The sequence below is a fragment of the Oncorhynchus tshawytscha genome, linkage group LG30 (genome assembly GCF_018296145.1).
Source record: "Oncorhynchus tshawytscha isolate Ot180627B linkage group LG30, Otsh_v2.0, whole genome shotgun sequence".
Lineage (NCBI taxonomy): Eukaryota > Metazoa > Chordata > Actinopteri > Salmoniformes > Salmonidae > Oncorhynchus > Oncorhynchus tshawytscha.
In genome coordinates, this window is record NC_056458.1 from 52,784,476 (window position 1) to 52,810,633 (window position 26,158).

At 47.8% G+C, this 26,158-nt stretch overlaps 1 protein-coding gene across 8 annotated transcripts in view; it reads left to right on the plus strand.

Annotated features, from left to right (window-relative positions):
• LOC112235685 (inhibitor of apoptosis protein-like) overlaps window positions 1–26,158 on the plus strand; it is a 73,952-nt gene that overhangs the window by 22,762 nt on the left and 25,032 nt on the right. For all 8 annotated transcript variants that reach the window (XR_006080372.1, XR_006080371.1, XR_006080373.1 and 5 more), the window contains 4 exons: window positions 5,821–5,920; window positions 11,471–11,549; window positions 20,468–20,516; window positions 20,670–20,894. Coding sequence is in view for 2 of the 8 variants with exons in the window: in XM_042309145.1 (XP_042165079.1) it covers window positions 5,821–5,920; window positions 11,471–11,549; window positions 20,468–20,516; window positions 20,670–20,894 (453 nt within the window). In the remaining 6 variants the exon portion in view is untranslated. The remainder of the gene's footprint in view (window positions 1–5,820; window positions 5,921–11,470; window positions 11,550–20,467; window positions 20,517–20,669; window positions 20,895–26,158) is intronic.

A 26,158-nucleotide genomic window follows, 5' to 3' on the forward strand; every position in this document is an offset into this window, starting at 1 on the left:
TGTTGCAGGGCGTAATGATTGTGTGAGTGTGTTGCAGGGCGTAATGGTGGTGTGTGTGTTGCAGGGCGTAATGGTGGTGTGTGTGTGTGTTGCAGGGCGTAATGGTGTGTGTGTGTGTGTGTGTGTGTGGTGTGTGTTGTTGCAGGGCGTAATGTGGTGTGTGTGTTGCAGGGCGTAATGTGTGTGTGTGTGTGTGTGTGCGTGTGTGTGTGTGTTGTGTGTGTTGCAGGGCGTGTGTGTGTGTGTGTGTGTGTTGCAGGGCGTAATGGTGTGTGTGTGTGTGTGTGTGTGTGTGTGTGTTGCAGGGCGTAATGGTGTGTGTGTGTGTGTGTGTGTTGCAGGGCGTAATGGTGTGTGTGTGTTGCAGGGCGTAGTGTGTGTGTGTGTGTGTTGCAGGGCGTGTGTGTGTGTGTGTGTGTTGCAGGGCGTAATGTGTGTGTGTGTGTGTGTGTGTGTGTGTTGCAGGGCGTAATGATGTGTGTGTGTGTGTGTTGCAGGGCGTAATGGTGTGTGTGTGTTGCGTGTGTTGCAGGCGTAATGATGTGCGTGTGTTGCAGGGCGTAATGATGTGTGTGTGTGTTGCAGGGCGTAATGATGTGCGTGTGTTGCAGGCGTAATGATGGTGTGTGTGCGTGTGTTGCAGGGCGTAATGATTGTGTGTGTGTGTTGCAGGCGTAATGATTGTGTGTGTGTGTGTTGCAGGGCGTAATGATTGTGTGTATGTGTGTGTTGCAGGGCGTAATGATTGTGTGTGTGTGTTGCAGGCGGGCGTAATGGTGGTGTGTGTGTTGCAGGCGTAATGGTGGTGTGTGTGTGTGTGTTGCAGGGCGTAATGGTGTGTGTGTGTGTGTGTGTGTGTGTGTTGCAGGGCAGGGCGTGTGTGTGTGTGTTGCAGGGCGTAATGTGTGTGTGTGTGTGTGTGTGTGTGTTGCAGGGCGTAATGGCGGTGTGTGTGTGTGTGTGTGTGTTGCAGGGCGTAATGGTGTGTGTGTGTGTGTGTGTGTGTTGCAGGCGTAATGGTGTGTGTGTGTGTGTGTGTGTGTTGCAGGGCGTAATGTGTGTGTGTGTGTTGCAGGGCGTAGTGTGTGTGTGTGTGTGTTGCAGGGCGTAATGTGTGTGTGTGTGTGTGTTGCAGGGCGTAATGTGTGTGTGTGTGTGTGTGTGTTGCAGGGCGTAATGTGTGTGTGTGTGTGTGTGTGTTGCAGGGCGTAATGTGTGTGTGTGTGTGTTGCAGGGCGTAATGTGTGTGTGTGTGTGTTGCAGGGCGTAATGTGTGTGTGTGTGTGTTGCAGGGCGTAATGTGTGTGTGTGTGTTGCAGGGCGTAGTGTGTGTGTGTGTGTGTTGCAGGGCGTAATGTGTGTGTGTGTGTTGCAGGGCGTAATGTGTGTGTGTGTGTGTGTTGCAGGGCGTAATGTGTGTGTGTGTGTTGCAGGGCGTAATGTGTGTGTGTGTGTGTTGCAGGGCGTAATGTGTGTTTGTGTGTGTTGCAGGGCGTAATGTGTGTTTGTGTGTGTTGCAGGGCGTAATGTGTGTGTGTGTGTGTTGCAGGGCGTAATGTGTGTGTGTGTGTGTTGCAGGGCGTAATGTGTGTGTGTGTGTGTGTTGCAGGGCGTATGTGTGTTTGTGTGTGTGTGTGTGTGTTGCAGGGCGTAATGTGTGTGTGTGTGTGTTGCAGGGCGTAATGTGTGTGTGTGTGTGTGTTGCAGGGCGTAATGTGTGTGTGTGTGTTGCAGGGCGTAATGTGTGTGTGTGTGTGTGTTGCAGGGCGTAATGTGTGTGTGTGTGTGTTGCAGGGCGTAATGTGTGTGTTGCAGGGCGTAATGTGTGTTGTGTGTGTGTGTTGCAGGGCGTAATGTGTGTGTGTGTGTGTTGCAGGGCGTAATGTGTGTGTGTTGCAGGGCGTAATGTGTGTGTGTGTGTGTGTGTTGCAGGGCGTAATGTGTGTGTGTGTGTGTGTGTGTTGCAGGGCGTAATGTGTGTGTGTTGCAGGGCGTAATGTGTGTGTGTGTGTTGCAGGGCGTAATGTGTGTGTGTGTGTTGCAGGGCGTAATGTGTGTGTGTTGCAGGGCGTAATGTGTGTGTGTGTGTTGCAGGGCGTAATGTGTGTGTGTGTGTGTGTGTGTGTTGCAGGGCGTAATGTGTGTGTGTGTGTGTGTGTGTTGCAGGGCGTAATGTGTGTGTGTGTTGCAGGGTGTAATGTGTGTGTGTGTGTGTGTTGCAGGGCGTAATGTGTGTGTGTGTGTGTGTGTGTGTTGCAGGGCGTAATGTGTGTGTGTGTGTGTGTTGCAGGGCGTAATGTGTGTGTGTGTGTGTGTGTGTGTTGCAGGGCGTAATGTGTGTGTGTGTGTGTGTTGCAGGGCGTAATGTGTGTGTGTGTGTGTGTTGCAGGGCGTAATGTGTGTGTGTGTGTGTGTGTGTTGCAGGGCGTAATGTGTGTGTGTTGCAGGGCGTAATGTGTGTGTGTGTGTTGCAGGGCGTAATGTGTGTTTGTGTGTGTTGCAGGGCGTAATGTGTGTGTGTTGCAGGGCGTAATGTGTGTGTGTTGCAGGGCGTAATGTGTGTGTGTGTGTGTTGCAGGGCGTAGTGTGTGTGTGTGTGTTGCAGGGCGTAATGTGTGTGTGTGTGTTGCAGGGCGTAATGTGTGTGTGTGTGTTGCAGGGCGTAATGTGTGTGTGTGTGTTGCAGGGCGTAATGTGTGTGTGTGTTGCAGGGCGTAATGTGTGTGTGTGTGTGTGTTGCAGGGCGTAATGTGTGTGTGTGTGTGTGTGTTGCAGGGCGTAATGTGTGTGTGTGTGTTGCAGGGCGTAATGTGTGTGTGTGTGTGTTGCAGGGCGTAATGTGTGTGTGTGTGTGTTGCAGGGCGTAATGGTGTGTGTGTGTGTTGCAGGGCGTAATGGTGGTGTGTGTGTTGCAGGGCGTAATGGTGTGTGTGTGTGTTGCAGGGCGTAATGTGTGTGTGTGTGTGTTGCAGGGCGTAATGGTGGTGTGTGTGTTGAAGGGCGTAATGTGTGTGTGTGTGTGTTGAAGGGCGTAATGTGTGTGTGTGTGTGTTGCAGGGCGTAATGTTGTGTGTGTGTGTGTGTGTGTGTGTTGCAGGGCGTAATGTGTGTGTGTGTGTGTGTGTGTTGCAGGGCGTAATGTGTGTGTGTGTGTGTTGCAGGGCGTAATGTGTGTGTGTGTGTTGCAGGGCGTAATGGTGTGTGTGTGTTGCAGGGCGTAATGGTGGTGTGTGTGTTGAAGGGCGTAATGTGTGTGTGTGTGTGTGTTGCAGGGCGTAATGGTGTGTGTGTGTGTGTGTGTGTGTGTGTGTGTGTGTTGCAGGGCGTAATGGTGTGTGTGTTGCAGGGCGTAATGGTGTGTGTGTGTGTTGCAGGGCGTAATGTGTGTGTGTGTGTTGCAGGGCGTAATGTGTGTGTGTGTGTTGCAGGGCGTAGTGTGTGTGTGTGTGTGTTGCAGGGCGTAGTGTGTGTGTGTGTGTGTTGCAGGGCGTAGTGTGTGTGTGTGTGTGTTGCAGGGCGTAATGTGTGTGTGTGTGTGTGTTGCAGGGCGTAATGTGTGTGTGTGTGTGTGTGTGTTGCAGGGCGTAAGTGTGTGTGTGTGTGTTGCAGGGCGTAATGTGTGTGTGTGTGTTGCAGGGCGTGTGTGTGTGTGTGTGTGTTGCAGGGCGTAATGATTGTGTGTGTGTGTGTTGCAGGGCGTAATGTGTGTGTGTGTGTGTGTTGCAGGGCGTAGTGTGTGTGTGTGTGTTGCAGGGCGTAATGTGTGTGTGTGTTGCAGGGCGTAATGTGTGTGTGTGTGTGTTGCAGGGCGTAATGTGTGTGTGTGTGTGTGTGTTGCAGGGCGTAATGTAATGTGTGTGTGTTGCAGGGGCGTAATGTGTGTGTGTGTGTTGCAGGGCGTAATGTGTGTGTGTGTTGCAGGGCGTAATGTGTGTGTGTGTGTGTGTTGCAGGGCGTAATGTGTGTGTGTGTGTGTGTGTGTGTGTTGCAGGGCGTAATGGTGTGTGTGCTGCAGGGCGTGTGTGTGTGTGTGTGTGTGTGTGTTGCAGGGCGTAATGTGTGTGTGTTGCAGGGCGTAATGTGTGTGTGTGTGTGTGTGTGTTGCAGGGCGTAATGTGTGTGTGTGTGTGTGTGTGTGTTGCAGGGGCGTGTGTGTGTGTGTGTTGCAGGGCGTAATGTGTGTGTGTGTGTTGCAGGGCGTAATGTGTGTGTGTGTTGTGTGGCAGTAATGTAATGTGTGTGTGTGTGTTGCAGGGCGTAATGTGTGTGTGTGTGTGTTGCAGGGCGTAAATGTGTGTGTGTGTTGCAGGGCGTAATGTGTGTGTGTGTGTGTGTGTGTTGCAGGGCGTAATGTGTGTGTGTGTGTGTGTGTGTTGCAGGGCGTAATGTGTGTGTGTTGCAGGGCGTAATGTGTGTGTGTGTGTTGCAGGGCGTAATGTGTGTGTGTGTGTGTTGCAGGGCGTAATGTGTGTGTGTGTGTGTGTTGCAGGGCGTAATGTGTGTGTGTTGCAGGCGTAATGTGTGTGTTGTGGTGTGTGTGTTGCAGGCGTAATGTGTGTGTGTGTGTGTGTTGCAGGGCGTAATGTGTGTGTGTGTGTGTGTGTGTGTGTGTGTGTGTGTGTTGCAGGGCGTGTGTGTGTGTGTGTGTGTGTGTGTTGCAGGGCGTAATGTGTGTGTGTGTGTGTGTGTTGCAGGTCGTAATGACTGTGTGTGTGTGTGTGTGTGTTGCAGGGCGTAATGATTGTGTGTGTTGCAGGGCGTAATGATGTGTGTGTGTGTGTGTTGCAGGGCGTAATGTGTGTGTGTGTGTTGCAGGGCGTAATGACTGTGTGTGTTGCAGGGCGTAATGACTGTGTGTGTGTGTTGCAGGGCGTAATGACTGTGTGTGTGTGTTGCAGGGCGTAATGACTGTGTGTGTTGCAGGGCGTAATGACTGTGTGTGTGTGTTGCAGGGCGTAATGACTGTGTGTGTGTTGCAGGGGGTAATTGTGTGTGTGTTGCAGGGCGTAATGATGGTGTGTGTTGCAGGGTGTAATGATGGTGTGTGTTGCAGGGCATAATGATGGTGTGTGTGTGTGTGTGTGTGTGTGTGTGTGTGTGTGTGTGTGTGTTGCAGGGCGTAATGGTGTGTGTGTGTGTTGCAGGGCGTAATGGGTGTGTGTGTGTGTGTTGCAGGGCGTAATGGTGTGTGTGTGTGTGTTGCAGGGCGTAATGGTGTGTGTGTGTGTGTTGCAGGGCGTAATGGTGTGTGTGTGTGTTGCAGGGCGTAATGATTGTGTGTGTGTGTGTGTGTGTGTGTGTGTGTGTTGCAGGGCGTAATGATTGTGTGTGTGTGTGTGTGTTGCAGGGCGTAATGATTGTGTGTGTGTGTGTGTGTGTGTGTTGCAGGGCGTAATGACTGTGTGTGTGTTGCAGGGCGTAATGGTGTGTGTGTTGCAGGCGCGATCGAGTGTGTGATTTGCAGGGCGTAATTGTGTGTGTATGTGTGTGTTGCAGGGCGTTATGATGGTGTGTGTTGCAGGGCGTAATGGTGTGTGTGTGTGTGTGTGTTGCAGGGCGTAATGGTGTGTGTGTGTGTGTTGCAGGGCGTAATGGTGTGTGTTGCAGGGCGTAATGGTGTGTGTGTGTTGCAGGGCGTAATGGTGTGTGTGTGTGTGTGTTGCAGGGCGTATGGTGTGTGTGTGTGTGTGTGTGTGTTGCAGGGCGTAATGTGTGTGTGTGTGTTGCAGGGCGTAATGGTGTGTGTGTGTGTGTTGCAGGGCGTAATGGTGTGTGTGTGTGTTGCAGGGCGTAATGATGGTGTGTGTGTGTGTGTTGCAGGGCGTAATGATGACGTGAAGTGTTTCTGCTGTGACGGGGGTCTGAGATGCTGGGAGTCAGGTGACGACCCCTGGGTGGAGCACGCCAAATGGTTCCCTAGGTAACCACCCATTACATCACTGCTGTCTTGGTCCAGTTCCTGCCTGACCTAGATGAAAAGGCACCAATGGCTGTGTGCCACGTCCTGGATTAGACAGTCGGGCCTCAAATTGTTATATCATACTGTATGATGTGGTTAGCTGATATGGTAAACACTTATCCAGGCTTTGTTAGGCTGCGGTCCAAACCCTTAAGACACACCCTCGTCCACTTACCCGCCTTATGCCCTAGAGGGAATCCCAATCTCAGACGTCATCAGAAGTCTCCACTTAATTTGAGGGCTGAGGGGAGAGGGTGTGTCTTTTAAGTGTTTGGACCGCAGCCTAAGATCTGCCGTGTGTCTGCAATGCAACCAGGCAGGAACTCAACGTGTGTGTGTGTTAGGTACTGCAAGTGCCTTCACAAAGTATACACACCCATTGACCTTTTCCACATTTTGTTGTTACAAAGTGGGTTTAAAATGGATTTGTCTTTTATTTTTGTCAACGATCTACACAAAATACCCGAGTGCTAACTATTGTAAAAAAATATATATAATAATTGGGAAATTAATCACTATACTATCACAGTATAACTTGATCAGTATTCAACCCCCGGAGTCAATCACCATCTTCTCAAAATTCTCGTCAAATTTCTGGATAAACAATAGCCTAAAACCAAATATAGCCAAATATACACCGGAGTTTTTATTTTTATCTCACCTTTATTTAACCACGTAGGCCAGTTGAGAACAAGTTCTCATTTACAACTGCGACCTGGCCAAGATGAAGCAAAGCAGTGCGACACAAGCAACTACACAGTTACACATAAACAAACGTAGAGTCAAGAACAATAGAAAAGTCTATATACAGTGAGTGCAAATGTAATAAGATTAGGGAGGTAAGGCAATAAATAGGCTGTAGAGGTGAAATAATTACAATTTAGCATTAACACTGGAGTGATCGATGTGCAGATGATGAATGTGCAAGTAGAGATACTGGGGTGCAAAGGAACAAAAAAATAAATGACAATATGGGGATGAGGTAGTTGGGTGGGTTATTTACAGATTGTCTATGTACAGGTGCAATGGTCGGTAAGCTGCTCTGACATCTGATGCTTAAAGTTAGTGAGGGAGATATGAGTCTCCAGCTTCGGTCATTTTTGCAATTCGTTCCAGTCATTGGCAGCAGAGAACTGGAAGGAAAGGCAGCCAAATGAGTAGTTGGCTTTGGGGGTGACCAGTGAAATATACCTGCTGGAGCACGTGCTACAGGTGGGTGCTGCTATGGTGACCAGTGAGCTGAGATAAGGCAGTGCTTTACCTAGCAAAGACTTATAGATGACCTGGAGCCAGTGGGTTTGGCGACGAATATGAAGCGAGGGCCAGCCAACGAGAGCATACAGGTCGCATTGGTGGGTAGTATATGGGGCTTTGGTGACAAAACGGATGGCACTGTTATAGACTACATCCGGTTTGCTGAGTAGAGTGTTGGAGGTTGTTTTGTAAAGGACATCGCCGAAGTCAAAGATCGGTAGGATAGTGCGTTTTACGAGGGTATGTTTGGCAGCATGAGTGAAGAATGCTTTGTTGCGAAATAGGAAGCTGATTCAAGATTTAATTTTGGATTGGAGATGCTTAATGTGAGTCTGGAATGAGCGTTTACAGTCTAACCAGACACCTAGGTATTTGTAGTTGTCCACGTATTCTAAGTCAGAACTGTCCAGAGTAGTGATACTAGACAGGCGGGCGGGTGCGGGCGGCGATCGTCCAAAGAAGGGCCAGAAGTATACAGAATGGTGTCGTCTGCGTAGAGGTGGATCAGAGAATCACCAGCAGCAAGAGCGACATCATTGATGTATACAGAGAAGAGATTCGGTGCGAGAATTGAACCCTGTGGCAACCTCAGAGACTGTCAGAGGCCCGGACAACAGGCCCTCCGATTTGACACGCTGAACTCTGTCTGAGAAGTAGTTGGTGAACCAGGCGAGGCAGTCATTTGAGAAACCAAGGCTGTTTAGTTTGCCGATAAGAATGTGGTGATTGACAGAGTCGAAATCCTTGGCAAGGTTGATGAAGACAGCTGCACAGTATTGTCTTTTAACGATTGCGTTTATTATATTGTTTAGGAGCTTGAGCGTGGCTGAGGCGCACCCATGACCAGCTCGGAAACCAGATTGCATAGTGGAGAAGGTATGGTGGGATTCGAAATGGTCAGTAATCTGTTTAACTTGGCTTTCGAAGACTTTAGAAAGGCAGGGTGGGATGGATATAGATCTGTAACAGTTTAGATCTAGAGTGTCTTCCCCTTTGAAGATGGGGATGACCGCGGCAGCTTTCCAATCTTTCTAGATCTTAGACTATACGAAAGAGTTTTAGCAGGCTAGTAATAGGGGTTGCAACAATTTGCGGCAGAGCATTTTAGAAAAAGAGGGTCCAGATTGTCGAGCCCAGCTGATTTGTTGGGGTCCAGATTTTGCAACTCTTCAAGAACATCAGCTATCTGGATTTTGGGTGAAGGAGAAATGGGTTTGGGCAAGTTGCTGTGGGGGGTGCAGGGCTGTTGTCCAGAGTAGGGGTAGCCAGGTGGAAAGCATGGCCAGCCGTAGAAAAATCCTTATTGAAATTCTCAATTATTGTGAATTTATCGGTGGTGACAGTGTTTCCTAGTCTCAGTGCAGTGGGCAGCTGGGAGTAGGTGCTCTTATTCTCCATGGACTTTAGTGTCCTAGAACTTTTTGACTTTGTGCTACAGGATGCAAATTTCTGTTTGAAAAAGCTAGCCTTTTCTTTCCTGACTGACTGTATATCGGTTCCTAACCTCCCTGAAAAGTTGCATATCGTGGGGGCTGTTCGATGCTAATGCAATATGCCACCGGATGTTTTTGTGCTGGTCAAGGGCAGTCAGGTCTGGAATGAACCAAGGGCTATATCTGTTCCTGGTTCTACATTTTTTGAACGGGGCATGCTTATTTAAGATGGCGAGGAAATCACTTTTAAAGAATAACCAGGAATCCTCTACTGATGGAATGAGGTCAATATCCTTCCAGGATACCCGGGCCAGGTCGATTAGAAAGGCCTGCTCGCAGAAGTGTTTTAGGGAGCGTTTGACAGTGATGAGGGGTGGTCGTTTGACCGTGAACCCATTACGGATGCAGGCAATGAGGCAGTGATTGCTGAGATCCTGGTTGAAGACAGCGGAGGTGTATTTAGAGGGCAGGTTGGTCAGGATGATATCTATGAGTGTGCGTGTGTTTACGCATTTAGGGTTATACGTGGTAGGTTCCATGATAATTTGTGTAAGATTGAGGGCATCAAGCTTAGATTGTAGGACGCCCGGGATGTTAAGCATGTCCCAGTTTAGATCACCTAACATTACAAGCTGTGAAGATTGATGGGGGGAAATCAATTCACATATGGTGTCCAGGGCACAGCTGGGGGCAGAGGGTGGTCTATAGCAAGCGGCAACATTGAGGAACTTATTTCTAGATAGCTGAATTTTTAGAAGTAGAAGCTTGAATTGTTTTGGTACAGACCTGGATAGTGTGACAGAACTCTGCAGGCTGTCTCTGCAGTAGATTGCATCTCCGCCCCCATTGGCAGTTCTATCTTGTCGGAAAGTGTTATAGTTAGGGATGGAAATGCCAGGACTTTTTGGTGGCCTTCCTAACATCCGGACATCCGGATTAGCAGAGTGTGCTGAGGCAGTGAATAAAACAAACTTAGGTAGAAGGCTTCTAATGTTAACATACATGAAACCAAGGCAGCTTTTATGGTTACAGAAGTCAACAAATGAGAGCGCCTGGGGAATGGGAGTGGAGCTAGGCACTGCAGGGCCTGGGGAATGGGAGTGATGCTGGGCACTGCAGGGCCTGGGGAATGGGAGTGGAGCTAGGCACTGCAGGGCCTGGGGAATGGGAGTGATGCTGGGCACTGCAGGGCCTGGGGAATGGGAGTGATTCTGGGCACTGCAGGGCCTGGGGAATGGGAGGGGAGCTAGGCACTGCAGGGCCTGGGGAATGGGAGTGATGCTGGGCACTGCAGGGCCTGGGGAATGGGAGGGGAGCTAGGCACTGCAGGGCCTGGGGAATGGGAGTGATGCTGGGCACTGCAGGGCCTGGGGAATGGGAGTGATGCTGGGCACTGCAGGGCCTGGGGAATGGGAGTGATTCTGGGCACTGCAGGGCCTGGGGAATGGGGGATGCTGGGCACTGCAGGGCCTGGGGAATGGGAGGGAGCTGGGCACTGCAGGGCCTGGGGAATGGGAGGGCTGGGCACTGCAGGGCTGGGCACTGCAGGGCCTGGGGAATGGGAGGGGAGCTGGGCACTGCAGGGCCTGGGGAATGGGAGGGGAGCTGGGCACTGCAGGGCCTGGGGAATGGGAGGAGCTGGGCACTGCAGGGCCTGGGGAATGGGAGTGGAGCTGGGCACTGCAGGGCCTGGGGAATGGGAGTAGAGCTAGGCACTGCATGACCTGGGGAATGGGAGGGGAGCTGGGCACTGCAGGGCCTGGGGAATGGGAGGGGAGCTGGGCACTGCAGGGCCTGGGGAATGGGAGTGATGCTGGGCACTGCAGGGCCTGGGGAATGGGAGTGATGCTGGGCACTGCAGGGCCTGGATTCACCTCTACCCTCATCCTACTCCTCCTCTAGTGATGTAAAGGCTAACAGAACTGGTTGTCTAGTGCGCTGGTTACAGAGAATAAAAGGAGCAGATTTCTGAGCATGTTAGATTAGATTCCAGGCATAATGTACAGACAAGGGTATGGTAGGATGTGAGTACAGAGGTAAACCTAGGCGTTGAGTGATGGTGAGAGCGGTTTGTCTCTGGAGGCACCAGTTAAGCCAGGTGAGATCTCCACATGTGTGTGAGGTGGGACAAAAGAGCTATCTAAGGCATTTTGAGTGGGACTGAGGGCTCTACAGTGAAATGAAACAATTAGAACTAGCCAAGACAGCAGTAGACGAGGCATATTGACATTATAGAGCGGCATAAAGTAATCACAGGTGTTGATCAGGAAAGCTAAGACAGCAATGGCTAAATGGCGATGAATGGGCAGAGCGGGTCAGTGAGGTACATACAGGAGTTCGAGGCTGGGGCCGGCAGGTGAACAAAATGTTATTATACTTATTTTCCACCATATTTTGCAAATAAATTCATTAAAAATCCTACAATGTGATTTTCTGGATTTTTTTTCTCATTTTATCCGTCATAGTTGAAGTGTACCTATGATTAAAATTACAGGCCTCTCACATCTTTTTAAGTGGGAGAACTTGCACAATTGGTGGCTGACTAAATACTTTTTTGCCCCACTGTATATTAATGTGACTATGGTAACCTATCAGTATATATTAATGTGACTATGGTAACCTATCAGTATATATTAATGTGACTATGGTAACCTATCAGTATATATTAATGTGACTATGGTAACCTATCAGTATATATTAATGTGACTATGGTAACCTGTCAGTATATATTAATGTAACTATGGTAACATGTCAGTATATGTTAATGTAACTATGGTAACCTCCAGGTGTCAGCATATATTAATGTAACTATGGTAACTTCCAGGTGTGTATACCTGCTCCAGGAGAAAGGTCAGGAGTTTGTCCATCAGATCCAGGCTCGCTTCCCTCGCCTCTTTGAACAGGTAACACCTGCTTATACACCTTATTCACACCATTGTTTATTTACCAACAATCACATTTTCTAACGGGCTAGGCATTGAAATGGCCTGTTGAAGCAAAAACAGAACTCTTCCTAAAGTGTAGAAACGTCCTAAAGTGTAACTGCTAAACATGGGGCGGCAAGTAGCCTAGTGGTTAGAGTGCTGAGCCAGTAACTGGCAGGTAGCCTAGTGGTTAGAGCGCTGAGCCAGTAACCGGCAGGTAGCCTAGTGGTTAGAGCGCTGAGCCAGTAACCAGCAGGTAGCCTAGTGGTTAGAGCCAGTAACCGAAAGGTTGCTAGATTGAATCTCTGAGCTGACGAGGTAAAAATCTGTTCTGCCCTTGAACAAGGCAGTTAACCCACTGTTCTTAACTGATTTGCCTAGTTAAACAATAAATATAAAAAACCTACTCACTAAAACTAAGTTGTTATTTTGGATACCCTGAAGAGCTAGTGTATTGTCATTATTGTTATCTGCCCTGATTATAAAAATACCGAACTGTTTATTAGCCGTCTGGTAGAACATTGAGCTGTGAATAAAGTAGGGATGTGCACGGTTAATCGAAAATCCGGATATCCAAATGGACTTGTGTTCATTTTTTTGTAGTGTTTTTTTCCCCAGCCTATTTATCAGTGAAAAGCTTTGTTATAAATGAAATTAGATTATCCTTGTGACATTGTTACATAAAACGATATACACTATATATACAAAGTATGTGGACACCCCTTCAAATTAGTGGATTCGGCTATTTCAACCACTCGTTGCTGACAGGTGTTTAAAATCAAGCACACCGCCATGCAATCTCCATAGACAAACATTGGCAGTAGAATGGCCTTACTGAAGAGCTCAGTGACTTTCAATGTGGCACCGTCATAGGATGCCACCTTTCCAACGAGTCAGTTTGTCAAATTTCAGCCCTGCTAGAGCTGCCCCGGTCAACTGTAAGTGATTTTATTGTGAAGTGGAAGTGTGTAGGAGCAACACTGGCTCAGCCACGAAGTGGTAGGCCACACAAGCTCAAGAACGGGGCCGCCGATTGCTGTCCTCGGTTGCAACACTCACTACTGAGTTCCAAACTGCCTCTGAAAGCAACAGCAACACAATAACGGTTTGTCGGGAGCGTCATGAAATGGGTTTCCATGGCCGTGCAGCCGCACACAAGCCTAAGATCACCACGCGCAATACCAAGCATCAGCTGGAGTGGTGTAAATCTCGCCGCCATTGGACTTTGGAGCAGTGGAAACTGCTGGCAGTCCGACGGCCGACTCTGGGTTTGGTGGATGGCAGGAGAACGCTACCTGCCCCAATGCATAGTGTTAACTGTAAAGTTTGGTGGATGAGGAATAATGGTCTAGGGCTGTTTTTCATGGTTTGAGCTAGGCCCCTTAGTTCCAGGGAAGGGAAACCTTTACGCTACAGCATACGATGACATTCTAGACAATTCTGTGCTTCCAACTTTGTGGTAACAGTTTGTGGAAGGCCCTTTCCTGTTTCAGTATGACAATGCCCCCGTGCACAACGCGAGATCCAGACTGAAATGGTTTGTCGAGATCAGTGTTGAAGAACTTGACTGGCCTGCATAGAGCCCTGACCTCAACCCCATCAAACACCTTTGGGTTGAAATGGAACGCCGACTGCGAGCCAGGCCTAATCGGTCAACATCAGTGCCCGACCTCTCTAATGCTCTTGTGGCTGAATGGAAGCAAGAAGATACTTGCTTGGGCCAGGTGTGTCAAGCTTGTAGTATCATACCCCTGAAGACTTGAAGCTAATCGCTGCTAAAGGTGCATCAACAAAGTACTGAGTAAAGCTTCTGAATACTTAAGTAAAAGTAGCCAACAAGTGCTCAGCATATGTGGGAACTCTTTCAAGACTCTTGGAAAAGCCTTCCAGGTGAAGCTGATTGAGAGAATGCCAAGAGTGTGCAAAGCTGTCATCAAGGCGCTGGGTAGCTATTTGGTTAAATATTTAGCCTTAAGGCTTGGGGGTAGAAGCTGTTCAGGGTCCTGTTGGTTCCAGACTTGGTACCATGCGGTAGCAGAGAGAACAGTCTATGACTTGGGTGGATGGAGTCTTTGACCATTTTTAGGGCCTTCCTCTGACACCGCCTGGTTTAGAGGTCCTGGATGGCAGGGAGCCTTGATCCCAGTGATCAAATCAAATTGTATTGGACACATACACCTGGTTAGCAGATGTTAATGCGAGTTTAGCGAAATGCTTGTGCTTCTAGTCCCGACAGTGCAGTAATATCTAACAAGTAATCTAACAATTCCACAACAACTACATAATATACACAAATCTGAAGGGATGGAATAAGAATATGTACATATAAATATATGGATGACCGAGCGGCATAGGCAAGATGCAATAGATGGTATAAAATTCAGTATATACAGTGGGGCAAAAAAGTATTTAGTCAGCCACCAATTGTGCAAGTTCTCCCACTTAAAAAGATGAGAGGCCTATAATTTATCATATGTACACTTCAACTATGACAGACAAAATGAGAAAAAAAATCCAGAAAATCATTGTAGGATTTTTTAAATGAATTTATTTGCAAATTATGGTGGAAAATAAGTATTTGGTCAATAACAAAAGTTTATCTCAATACTTTGTTATATACCCTTTGTTGGCAATGACAGAGGTCAAACGTTTTCTGTAGGTTTTCACACACTGTTGATGGTATTTTGGCCCATTCCTCCATGCAGATCTCCTCTAGAGCAGTGATGTTTTGGGGCTGTTGCTGGGCAACACAGACTTTCAACTCCCTCCCAAAATTTTCTATGGGGTTGAGATCTGGAGACTGGCTAGGCCACTCCAGGACCTTGAAATGCTTCTTACGAAGCCACTCCTTCGTTGCCCGGGTGGTGTGTTTGGGATCATTGTCATGCTGAAAGACCCAGTCACGTTTCATCTTCAATGCCCTTGCTGATGGAAGGAGGTTTTCACTCAAAATCTCACGATACATGGCCCCATTCATTCTTTCCTTTACACGGATCAGTCGTCCTGGTCCCTTTGCAGAAAAACAGCCCCAAAGCATGATGTTTCCACCCCCATGCTTCACAGTAGGTATGGTGTTCTTTGGATGCAACTCAGCATTCTTTGTCCTCCAAACACGACGAGTTGAGTTTTTACCAAAAAGTTATATTTTGGTTTCATCTGACCATATGACATTCTCCCAATCTTCTTCTGGATCATCAAAATGCTCTCTAGTAAACTTCAGACGGGCCTGGACATGTACTGGCTTAAGCAGGGGGACACGTCTGGCACTGCAGGATTTGAGTCCCTGGCGGTGTAGTGTGTTACTGATGGTAGGCCTTGAACTTTGGTCCCAGCTCTCTGCAGGTCATTCACTAGGTCCCCCCATGTGGTTCAGGGATTTTTGCTCACCGTTCTTGTGATCATTTTGATCACACGGGGTGAGATCTTGCATGGAGCCCCAGATCGAGGGAGATTATCAGTGGTCTTGTATGTCTTCCATTTCCTAATAATTGACCTATTGCAGATTCAGTCTTCCCAGCCTGGTGCAGGTCTACAATTTTGTTTCTGGTGTCCTTTGACAGCTCTTTGGTCTTGGCCATAGTGGAGTTTGGAGTGTGACTGTTTGAGGTTGTGGACAGGTGTCTTTTATACTGATAACAAGTTCAAACAGGTGCCATTAATACAGGCAACGAGTGGAGGACAGAAGAGCCTCTTAAATAAGAAGTTACAGGTCTGTGAGAGCCAGAAATCTTGCTTGTTTGTAGGTGACCAAATACTTATTTTCCACCATAATTTACAAATAAATTTATTCAAAATCCTACAATGTGATTTTCTGGATTTTTTTCCCCTCATTTTGTCTGTCATAGTTGAAGTGTACATATGATAAATTACAGGCCTCATCTTTTTAAGTGGGAGAACTTGCACAATTGGTGGCTGACTAAATACTTTTTTGCCCCACTGTACATGTAAGATATGTAAACATTATTAAAATTGCATTGTTAAAGTCACTAGTGATCCATTTATTGAAGTTGCCAATGATTTGAGTCTGCATGTAGACAGCAGCGTCTCTGTGTTAGTGATGGCTGTTTAACAGTCGGATGGCCTTGAGATAAAAAGCTGTTTTTCAGTCTCTCGGTCCCAGCTTTGATGCACCTGTACTGACCTCGCCTTCTGGATGATGTATTGGGCAGTACGCACTACCCACTGTATCACCTTGCGGTCGGATGCCAAGCAGTTGCCATACCAAGCGGTGATGCAGCCAGTCAAGATGCTGTCAATGGTGCAGCGGTAGAACTTTGAGGGTCTGGGGGCCCATGACAAGTATTTTCAACCTCCTGAGGGGGAAGAAGTGTTGCCATGTCCTCTTCATGACTGTGTGTGTGTGGACCATGATAGATCCTTAGTGATGTGGACACTGAGGAACATGAAGCTCTCGACCTGCTCCACTACAGCCCTGTCGATGAGAATGTGGGCATGCTCCTTTTCCTGTAATCCATCAATCAACTCCTTGGTCTTACTGACGTTGAGGGAGAGGTTGTTGTCCTGGCACCACGCTGCCAGTTCTCTGACCTCTTCCATTGTAGGCTGTCTCATCGCCATAGGTGATCAGGCCTACCACGTCGTGTCACAAGCGAACTTGATGTTGTAGTTGTGCGAGGCCATGCAGTCGTGGGTCAACAGGGAGTACAGGAAGGGACTGAGCACACACCCCTGAGGGGCCCCCGTGTTGAGGATCAGCGTGGTGGATGTGTTACTCTCACAACCGGGGGGCAGCTCATCAGGAAGTCCAGGATCCAGTTGCAGAGGTAGGTGTTCAGTCCCAGGGTCCTGAGCTTGGATGGCACTATGGTGTTGAACGTTGAGCTGTAATCAATGAACAGCATTCTCAAGTAGAGTTCCTCTTATCCAGGTGGGAAAGGGCACTCTGGAGTGCAATGAAGATTGCGTCGTCTGTGGATTTATTGGGGCGGTATGCGAAGTGGATTAGGTGCAGGATATCTGAGATGATGGTGTTGTGAGCCATGACCAGCCTATCAAAAGCATTTCAAATCAAATCAAATCAAATTTTATTTGTCACATACACATGGTTAGCAGATGTTAATGCGAGTGTAGCGAAATGCTTGTGCTTCTAGTTCCGACAATGCAGTAATAACGAGCAAGTAATCTAACTAACAATTCCAAAAAAAACTACTGTCTTATACACAGTGTAGGGGGATAAAGAATATGTACATAAGGATATATGAATGAGTGATGGTACAGAGCAGCATAGGCAAGATACAGTAGATGATATCGAGTACAGTATATACATATGAGATAAGTATGTAAACCAAGTGGCATAGTTAAAGTGGCTAGTGATACATGTATTACATAAGGATGCAGTCGATGATATAGAGTACAGTATCAACGTATGCATATGAGATGAACAATGTAGGGTAAGTAACATTATATAAGGTAGCATTGTTTAAAGTGGCTAGTGATATATTTACATCATTTCCCATCAATTCCCATGATTAAAGTGGCTGGAGTAGAGTCAGTGTCATTGACAGTGTGTTGGCAGTAGCCACTCAATGTTAGTGGTGGCTGTTTAACAGTCTGATGGCCTTGAGATAGAAGCTGTTTTTCAGTCTCTCGGTCCCAGCTTTGATGCACCTGTACTGACCTCGCCTTCTGGATGACAGCGGGGTGAACAGGCAGTGGCTCGGGTGGTTGATGTCCTTGATGATCTTTATGGCCTTCCTGTAGCATCGGGTGGTGTAGGTGTCCTGGAGGGCAGGTAGTTTGCCCCCGGTGATGCGTTGTGCAGACCTCACTACCCTCTGGAGAGCCTTACGGTTGAGGGCGGTGCAGTTGCCATACCAGGCGGTGATACAGCCCGCCAGGATGCTCTCGATTGTGCATCTGTAGAAGTTTGTGAGTGCTTTTGGTGACAAGCCGAATTTCTTCAGCCTCCTGAGGTTGAAGAGGCGCTGCTGCGCCTTCCTCACGATGCTGTCTGTGTGAGTGGACCAATTCAGTTTGTCTGTGATGTGTATGCCGAGGAACTTAAAACTTGCTACCCTCTCCACTACTGTTCCATCGATGTGGATGGGGGGTGTTCCCTCTGCTGTTTCCTGAAGTCCACAATCATCTCCTTAGTTTTGTTGACGTTGAGTGTGAGGTTATTTTCCTGACACCACACTCCGAGGGCCCTCACCTCCTCCCTGTAGGCCGTCTCGTCGTTGTTGGTAATCAAGCCTACCACTGTTGTGTCGTCCGCAAACTTGATGATTGAGTTGGAGGCGTGCATGGCCACGCAGTCGTGGGTGAACAGGGAGTACAGGAGGGGGCTCAGAACGCACCCTTGTGGGGCCCCAGTGTTGAGGATCAGCGGGGAGGAGATGTTGTTGCCTACCCTCACCACCTGGGGGCGGCCCGTCAGGAAGTCCAGTACCCAGTTGCACAGGGCGGGGTCGAGACCCAGGGTCTCGAGCTTGATGACGAGCTTGGAGGGTACTATGGTGTTGAATGCCGAGCTGTAGTCGATGAACAGCATTCTCACATAGGTATTCCTCTTGTCCAGATGGGTTAGGGCAGTGTGCAGTGTGGTTGAGATTGCATCGTCTGTGGACCTATTTGGGCGGTAAGCAAATTGGAGTGGGTCAAGGGTGTCAGGTAGGGTGGAGGTGATATGGTCCTTGACTAGTCTCTCAAAGCACTTCATGATGACGGATGTGAGTGCTACGGGGCGGTAGTCGTTTAGCTCAGTTACCTTAGCTTTCTTGGGAACAGGAACAATGGTGGCCCTCTTGAAGCATGTGGGAACAGCAGACTGGTATAGGGATTGGTTGAATATGTCCGTAAACACACCGGCCAGCTGGTCTGCGCATGCTCTGAGGGCGCGGCTGGGGATGCCGTCTGGGCCTGCAGCCTTGCGAGGGTTAACACGTTTAAATGTCTTACTCACTTCGGCTGCAGTGAAGGAGAGACCGCATGATTCCGTTGCAGGCCGTGTCAGTGGCACTGTATTGTCCTCAAAGCGGGCAAAAAGTTATTTAGTCTGCCTGGGAGCAAGACATCCTGGTCCGTGACTGGGCTGGGTTTCTTCCTGTAGTCCGTGATTGACTGTAGACCCTGCCACATACCTCTTGTGTCTGAGCCGTTGAATTGAGATTCTACTTTGTCTCTGTACTGGCGCTTAGCTTGTTTGATAGCCTTGCGGAGGGAATAGCTGCACTGTTTGTATTCAGTCATGTTACCAGACACCTTGCCCTGATTAAAAGCAGTGGTTCGTGCCTTCAGTTTCACACGAATGCTGCCATCAATCCACGGTTTCTGGTTAGGGAATGTTTTAATCGTTGCTATGGGAACGACATCTTCAACGCAGGTTCTAATGAACTCGCACACCGTATCAGCGTATTTGTCAATGTTGTTGTCTGATGCAATACGAAACATCTCCCAGTCCACGTGATGGAAGCAGTCTTGGAGTGTGGAGTCAGCTTGGTCGGACCAGCGTTGGACAGACCTCAGCGTGGGAGCTTCTTGTTTTAGTTTCTGTCTGTAGGCAGGGATCAACAAAATGGAGTCGTGGTCAGCTTTTCCGAAAGGGGGCGGGGCAGGGCCTTATATGCGTCGCGGAAGTTAGAGTAACAATGATCCAGGGTCTTTCCACCCCTGGTTGCGCAATCAATATGCTGATAAAATTTAGGGAGTCTTGTTTTCAGATTAGCCTTGTTAAAATCCCCAGCTACAATGAATGCAGCCTCCGGATAAATCGTTTCCAGTTTGCAGAGAGTTAAATAAAGTTCGTTCAGAGCCATCGATGTGTCTGCTTGGGGGGATATATACGGCTGTGATTATAATCGAAGAGAATTCTCTTGGTAGGTAATGCGGTCTACATTTGATTGTGAGGAATTCTAAATCAGGTGAACAGAAGGATTTGAGTTCCTGTATGTTTCCTTCATCACACCATGTCACGTTGGCCATAAGGCATACGCCCCCGCCCGTCTTCTTACCAGAGAGATGTTTGTTTCTGTCGGCGCGATGCGTGGAGAAACCCGCTGGCTGCACCGCTTCGGATTGCGTCTCTCCAGTTAGCCATGTTTCCGTGAAGCAGAGAACGTTACAGTCTCTGATGTCCCTCTGGAATGCTACCCTTGCTCGGATTTCATCAACCTTGTTGTCAAGAGACTGGACATTGGCAAGAAGAATGCTGGGGAGTGGTGCACGATGTGCCCGTCTCCGGAGTCTGACCAGAAGACCGCTTCGTTTCCCTCTTTTTCTGAGTCGTTTTTTTTTTTTGGTCGCTGCATGTGATCCACTCGGTTACACTGGTTGTAAGGCAGAACTCAGGATCCGCATCGCGAAAAACATATTCTTGGTCGTACTGATGGTGAGTTGACGCTGATCTTATATTCAGTAGTTCTTCTCGGGTGTATGTAAAGAAACCTAAGATGACCTGGGGTACTAGTGTAAGAAATAACACGTAAAAAAACAAAAAACTGCATAGTTTCCTAGGAACGCGAAGCGAGGCGGCCATCTCTGTCGGCGCCGGAAGTATGGTACAATTCATGGCAACAGATGTGTGTTTTATGTTACCTATGTTGTTCTTAGGCACAAGGACTATGGTGGTCTGATTTGAAACATGTAGGTATTACATACTGGGTCAGGCAGAGGTTGAAAATGTCAGTGGAGACGCCAGTACGCATCCTGGTAATCCATCTGTCCCTGTGGCCTTGTGAATGTTAACCTGTGTTAAACGTCTTAAATCACATCGGCTATGGAGATTAAGCTTTTTTTTTTTTTTTTTTTTTTGACCATGCTGACGTCAGGAAAAAAAAAATATTTGATTAGTGAAATATTGTCAAATGCCTAGAATAAACCTGTATTATCTGACTGATCTGATCAGGAAGTTAACTCTCTCCTGGCCCCTCCCCCTACAGCTCCTAACCAATGGGGACAGCAGCTCCAGAGAGTTTGTGGACCCCCCGGGTGAGTGACTCCTGACTTCAACTGAATTTAAAACTTGACAGAATGTTGATATCACTGTTCAGCCATGAGACAGACCTCCACTATGTTGATATCACTGTTAACTCCCTCCCACCTCTTCTCTCTTTCTACTTCTTGCTGTCCCCCCCACCTCAGGTGAGGAGCGCTCGGAGGATGCCGTGATGATGAACACTGCGGTGGTTGTGTCGTCACTAGAGATGGGGTTTGAGCGTGGCCTGGTGAAGCAGACAGTCCAGAGTAAGATTCTGACCAGCGGAGAGAACTACAAGACGGTCCAGGAACTGGTCTCAGACCTGCTGAGTGCAGAAGATCAGAAGAGAGAGGAGGAGAGAGAGATGCTGGCCGAGGAGATGGCTTCTGGTACGACAAACATTCTGAAACACGTCTCTGAGCTGTCTGTTTAAACTACTATGACATGCTGAATATACCGAGCTGTCTGTTTGAACTACTGGCACACAGCTTGTACACCCATGCATACCCCACAAGACATGCCACCAGAGGTCTCTTCACAGTCCAAGTCCAGAACAGACGTGCACAGTACTACATAGAGCCATGACTACATGGAACTCTGTTCCACATCAGATAACAGTAGAATCAGTAGAATCAGATTTTAAAAAAGTTAAATGCACCTTATGGAACAGCGAGGACTGTGAAGAGAGACACACACTGCACACACTTACAGTTAATTCTCCCTGTCCCTGTCTGAGTCTGTAATACCAACATGTTTCAAGCCAACCACCATAGTCCCTGTGCCCAAGAACACTAAGGTAACCTGCACAAATGACTACAGACCCGTAACACTCGGTTCCCTCCCATCCTGTACTCCCTGTTCACTCATGACTGCACGGCCAGGCACGACTCCAACACCATCATTAAGTTTGCCGATGACACAACAGTGGTAGGCCTAATCACTGACAATGACGAGACAGCCTATAGGGAGGAGGTCAGAGACCTGACCGTGTGGTGCCAGGACAACAACCTCTCCATCAACATGATCAAGACAAAGGAGAGGATTGTGGACTACAGGAAAAGGAGGACCGAGCACGACCCCATTCTCATCGACAGGGCTGTAGTGGAGCAGGTTGAGAGCTTCAAGTTCCTTGGTGTCCACATCCCCAACAAACTAACATGGTTCAAGCACACCAAGACAGTCATGAAGAGGGCACAACAAAACCTCTCCCCCTCAGGAAACAGAAAAGATTTGGCATGTGTCCTCAGATCCTCAAAAGGTTCTACAGCTGCACCATCAAGAGCATCCTGACTGGTTGAATCACTGCCTGGTATGGTAATTGCTCGGCCTCCGACCCCAAGGCACTACAGAGGGTAGTGCGTACGGCCCAGTACATCACTGGGGCCAAGCTTCCTGCCATCCAGGATCTCTATACCAGGCAGTGTCAGAGCAAGGCCCTAAAAATTGTCAGACTCCAGCCACCCTAGTCAGACTGTTCTCTCTGCTACTGCACGGCAAGCGGTACCGGAGAGCCAAGTCTAGATCCAAGAGGCTTCCCAAGCCATAAGACTGAACATCTAATCAAATGGCTACGCAGACCATTTGCATCTCCCCCTCACCCTTTTTTACGCTGCTGCTACTCTTATCTACAGTAGCTTGTACAGAGTCAATGTGGAGGCTATAAAGTATTCACCTCCCTTAGCATTTTTCCTATTTTGTTGCCTTACAACCTGGAATTAAAATAGATTTTTTGGGGGGGTTGTATCATTTGATTTACACAACATGCCAACTACTTTGAAGATGTAAAACAAACAAAAAAGTAGACAATTAAACTGAAAACTGAGCTTGCGTAACTATTCACCCCCCCCAAAGTCAATACTTTGTAGAGCCACCTTTTGCAGAAAGTACAGCTGCAAGTCTCTTGGGGTATGTCTCTATAAGCTTGGCACATCTAGCCACTGGGATTTTTGCCCATTCTTCAAGGCAAAACTTCTCCAGCTCCTTCAAGTTGGATGGGTTCTTCTGGTGTACAGCGATCTTTAAGTCATACCACAGATTCTCAATTGGATTGAGGTCTGGGCTTTGACTAGGCCATTCCAAGACATTTAAATGTTTCCCCTTAAACCACTTGAGTGTTGCTTTAGCAGTATGCATAGGGTCATTGTCCTGCTGGAAGGTGAACCTCTGTCCCTGTCTCAAATCTCTGGAAGACTGAAACAGGTTTCCCTCAAGAATTTCCCTGTATTTAGCGCCATCCATCATTCCTTCAATTCTGTCCTGTTTCCCAGTTTTCGGGGTGATGAGAGGTGTTGGGTTTGTGCCAGACATAGCGTTTTCCTTGATGGCCAAAAAGCTCAATTTTAGTCTCATCTGGCCAGAGTACCTTCTTTCATATGTTTGGGGAGTCTCCCACATGCCTTTTGGCGAACACCAAACGTGTTTGCTTATTATTTTTTTCTTTAAGCAATGGCTTTTTTTCTGGTCACTGTTCCGTAAAGCCCAGCTCTGTGGATTGTACGGCTTTAAGTGGTCCTATTGACAGATACTCCAATCTCCGCTGTGAAGCTTTTTGCAGCTCCTTCAGGGTTATCTTTGGTCTTATCTTTGGTCTCTTTGTTGCCTCTGATTAATGCCCTCCTTGCCTCTCTCTCTCTTGGCAGGTTTGTTGTGGTGCCATATTCTTTCCATTTTTTAATAATGGATTTAATGGTGCTCCGTGGGATGTTCAAAGATTCTGATATTTTTTTATAACCCAACCCTGATCTGTACTTATCCACAACTTTTTCCCTGACCTGTTTGGAGAGCTCCTTGGTCTTCATTGTGCCGTTTGCTTTGTGGTGCCCCTTGCTTAGTGGTGTTGCAGACTCTGGGGACTTTCAGAACAGGTGCATATATATACTGAGATCATGTGACAACGTGTGACACTTAGATTGCACACAGGTGGACATTATTTAACTAATAATGTGACTTCTGAAGATAATTGGTTACACCAGATCTTATTTAGGGGCTTCATAGCAAAGGGGTGAAAACATATGCACCACCTTTCCTTTTTTTGTCTTTGTGTAATTATTTGAAACCAGTTCCTTTTTTCATTTCACTTCACCAATTTGGACAATTTTGTGTTTGACCACTACATGCAATCCAAATAAAAATCAATTTAAATGACAGGTTGTAATGCAACAAAATAGGAAAAATGCCAAGGGGGGTGAATACTTTATAGCCTCCACATTGACTCTGTACCGGTACCCCCTGTATATAGCATCCACACTGACTCTGTACCGGTACCCCCTGTATATAGCATCCACATTGACTCTGTACCGGTACCCCCTGTATATAGCATCCACACTGACTCTGTACTGGTACCCCCTGTATATAGTCTCCACATTGACTCGGTACCGGTGCCCCCTGTATATAGCCTCCACATTGACTCTGTACCGGTACCCCCTGTATATAGCCTCCACATTGACTCTGTACCGGTACCCCCTGTATATAGCATCCACATTGACCTGTACCGGTACCCCCTGTATATAGCCTCCACATTGACTCTGTACCGGTACCCCCTGTATATAGCCTCCACATTGACTCTGTACCGGTACCCCCTGTATATAGCCTCCACATTGACTCTGTACGGTACACCCTGTATATAGCCTCCACATTGACTCTGTACCGGTACCCCCTGTATATAGCCTCCACACTGACTCTGTACCGGTACCCCCTGTATATAGCCTCCACATTGACTCTGTACCGGTACCCCCTGTATATAGCCTCCACATTGACTCTGTACCGGTACCCCCTGTATATAGTCTCCACATTGACTCTGTACCGGTACCCCCTGTATATAGCCTCCACACTGACTCTGTACCGGTACCCCCTGTATATAGCCTCCACATTGACTCTGTACCGGTACCCCCTGTATATAGCATCCACACTGACTCTGTACCGGTACCCCCTGTATATAGCATCCACATTGACTCTGTACCGGTACCCCTGTATATAGCATCCACATTGACTCTGTACCGGTACCCCCTGTATATAGCCTCCACATTGACTCTGTACCGGTACCCCCTGTATATAGCATCCACACTGACTCTGTACCGGTACCCCCTGTATATAGCATCCACACTGACTCTGTACCGGTACCCCCTGTATATAGCATCCACACTGACTCTGTACCGGTACCCCCTGTATATAGCATCCACACTGACTCTGTACCGGTACCCCCTGTATTTTGCCTCCACATTGATACTGTACCGTAATACCCTGTATATAGCCTCCACATTGACACTTCCCCATAATAATTTCCCCACAAGCTTGGCACACCTGCATTTGCATAGTTTCTCCCATTCTTCTCTGCAAATCTGTCAGGTTATCGTAAGAGTAGGGGTGTTAACCCCGGTGTCCTGGCTAAATTCCCAATCTGACCCTCAAACCATCACGGTCACCTAATAATCCCCAGTTTACAATTGGCTCATTCATCCCCCTCCTCTCCCCTGTAACTATTCCCCAGGTCGTTGCTGTAAATGAGAATGTGTTCTCAGTCAACTTACCTGGTAAAATAACGGATAAATAAAAAAATTAAAAAGGTTGGATGGGGAGTGTTGCTGCACAGCTATTTTCAGCTCTTTCCAGAGAGATGTTCGATTGGGTTCAAGTCTGGGCTATGGCTGGGCCACTTAAGGACATTTTAGAGACTTGTCCCAAAGCCACTCCTGTGTTGTCTTGGCTGTGTGCTTAGGGTCATTGTCCTATTGGAAGATCAACCTTCGCTCCAGTCTGAGGTCCTGAGCGCTCTGGAGCAGGTTTTCATCAAGGATCTCGCAGTGCTTTTCTCTGTTAATCTTTCCCTCAATCCTGACTGGCCTCCTAGTCCCTGCCACTGAAAAACTTTCCCACAGCATGATGCTGCCACTGTAGGGATGGTACCAGGTTTCCTCCAGATGTGACGCTTGGCATTCAGGCCCAGGAGTTAGTTCTTAGTTTCATCAGACCAGAGAATCTTGTTTCTCAAGATCAGAGTCCTTTAGGTGACTTTTGGCAAACTCCAAGCGGGCTGTCATGTGCCTTTTACTGGGGAGTGGCTTCCGTTCTGCCACTCTACCATAAAGGCCTGATTGGTGGATTGCTGCAGAGATGGTTGACCTTCTGGAAGGTTCTCCCATCTCCACAGAGGAACTCTGGAGCTCTGTCAGAATGACCATCGGGTTCTTGGTCACCTCCCTGACCAAGGCCCTTCTCCCCCGATTGCTCAGTTTGGCCAGGCGGCCAGCACATGGAAGAGTCTTGGTGGTATCAAACTTCTTCTATTTAAGAGTGAGACCACTGTGTTCTTGGGGACCTTAAATGTTAAATATTGTGTTGGTACTCTTCCATAGATCTGTGCCTCGACACAATCCTGTCTCGGGGCTCTACATACAATTCCTTCCACCTCATGGCTTTGTTTTTGCTCTGACATGCACTGTCAACTGTGGGACCTTATATAGACAGGTGTGTGCCTTTCCAAATCATGTCCAATCAATTGAATTTACCACAGGTGGACTTCAATCAGGTTGTAGAAACATCTCAAGGATGACCAATGGAAACATGACGCATCTGAGCTCAATTTCGAGTCTCATAGCAAAGGGTCTGAATCATTTTACATTTTTTATGAATTTGCAAAAATTTCTAAACCTCTTTT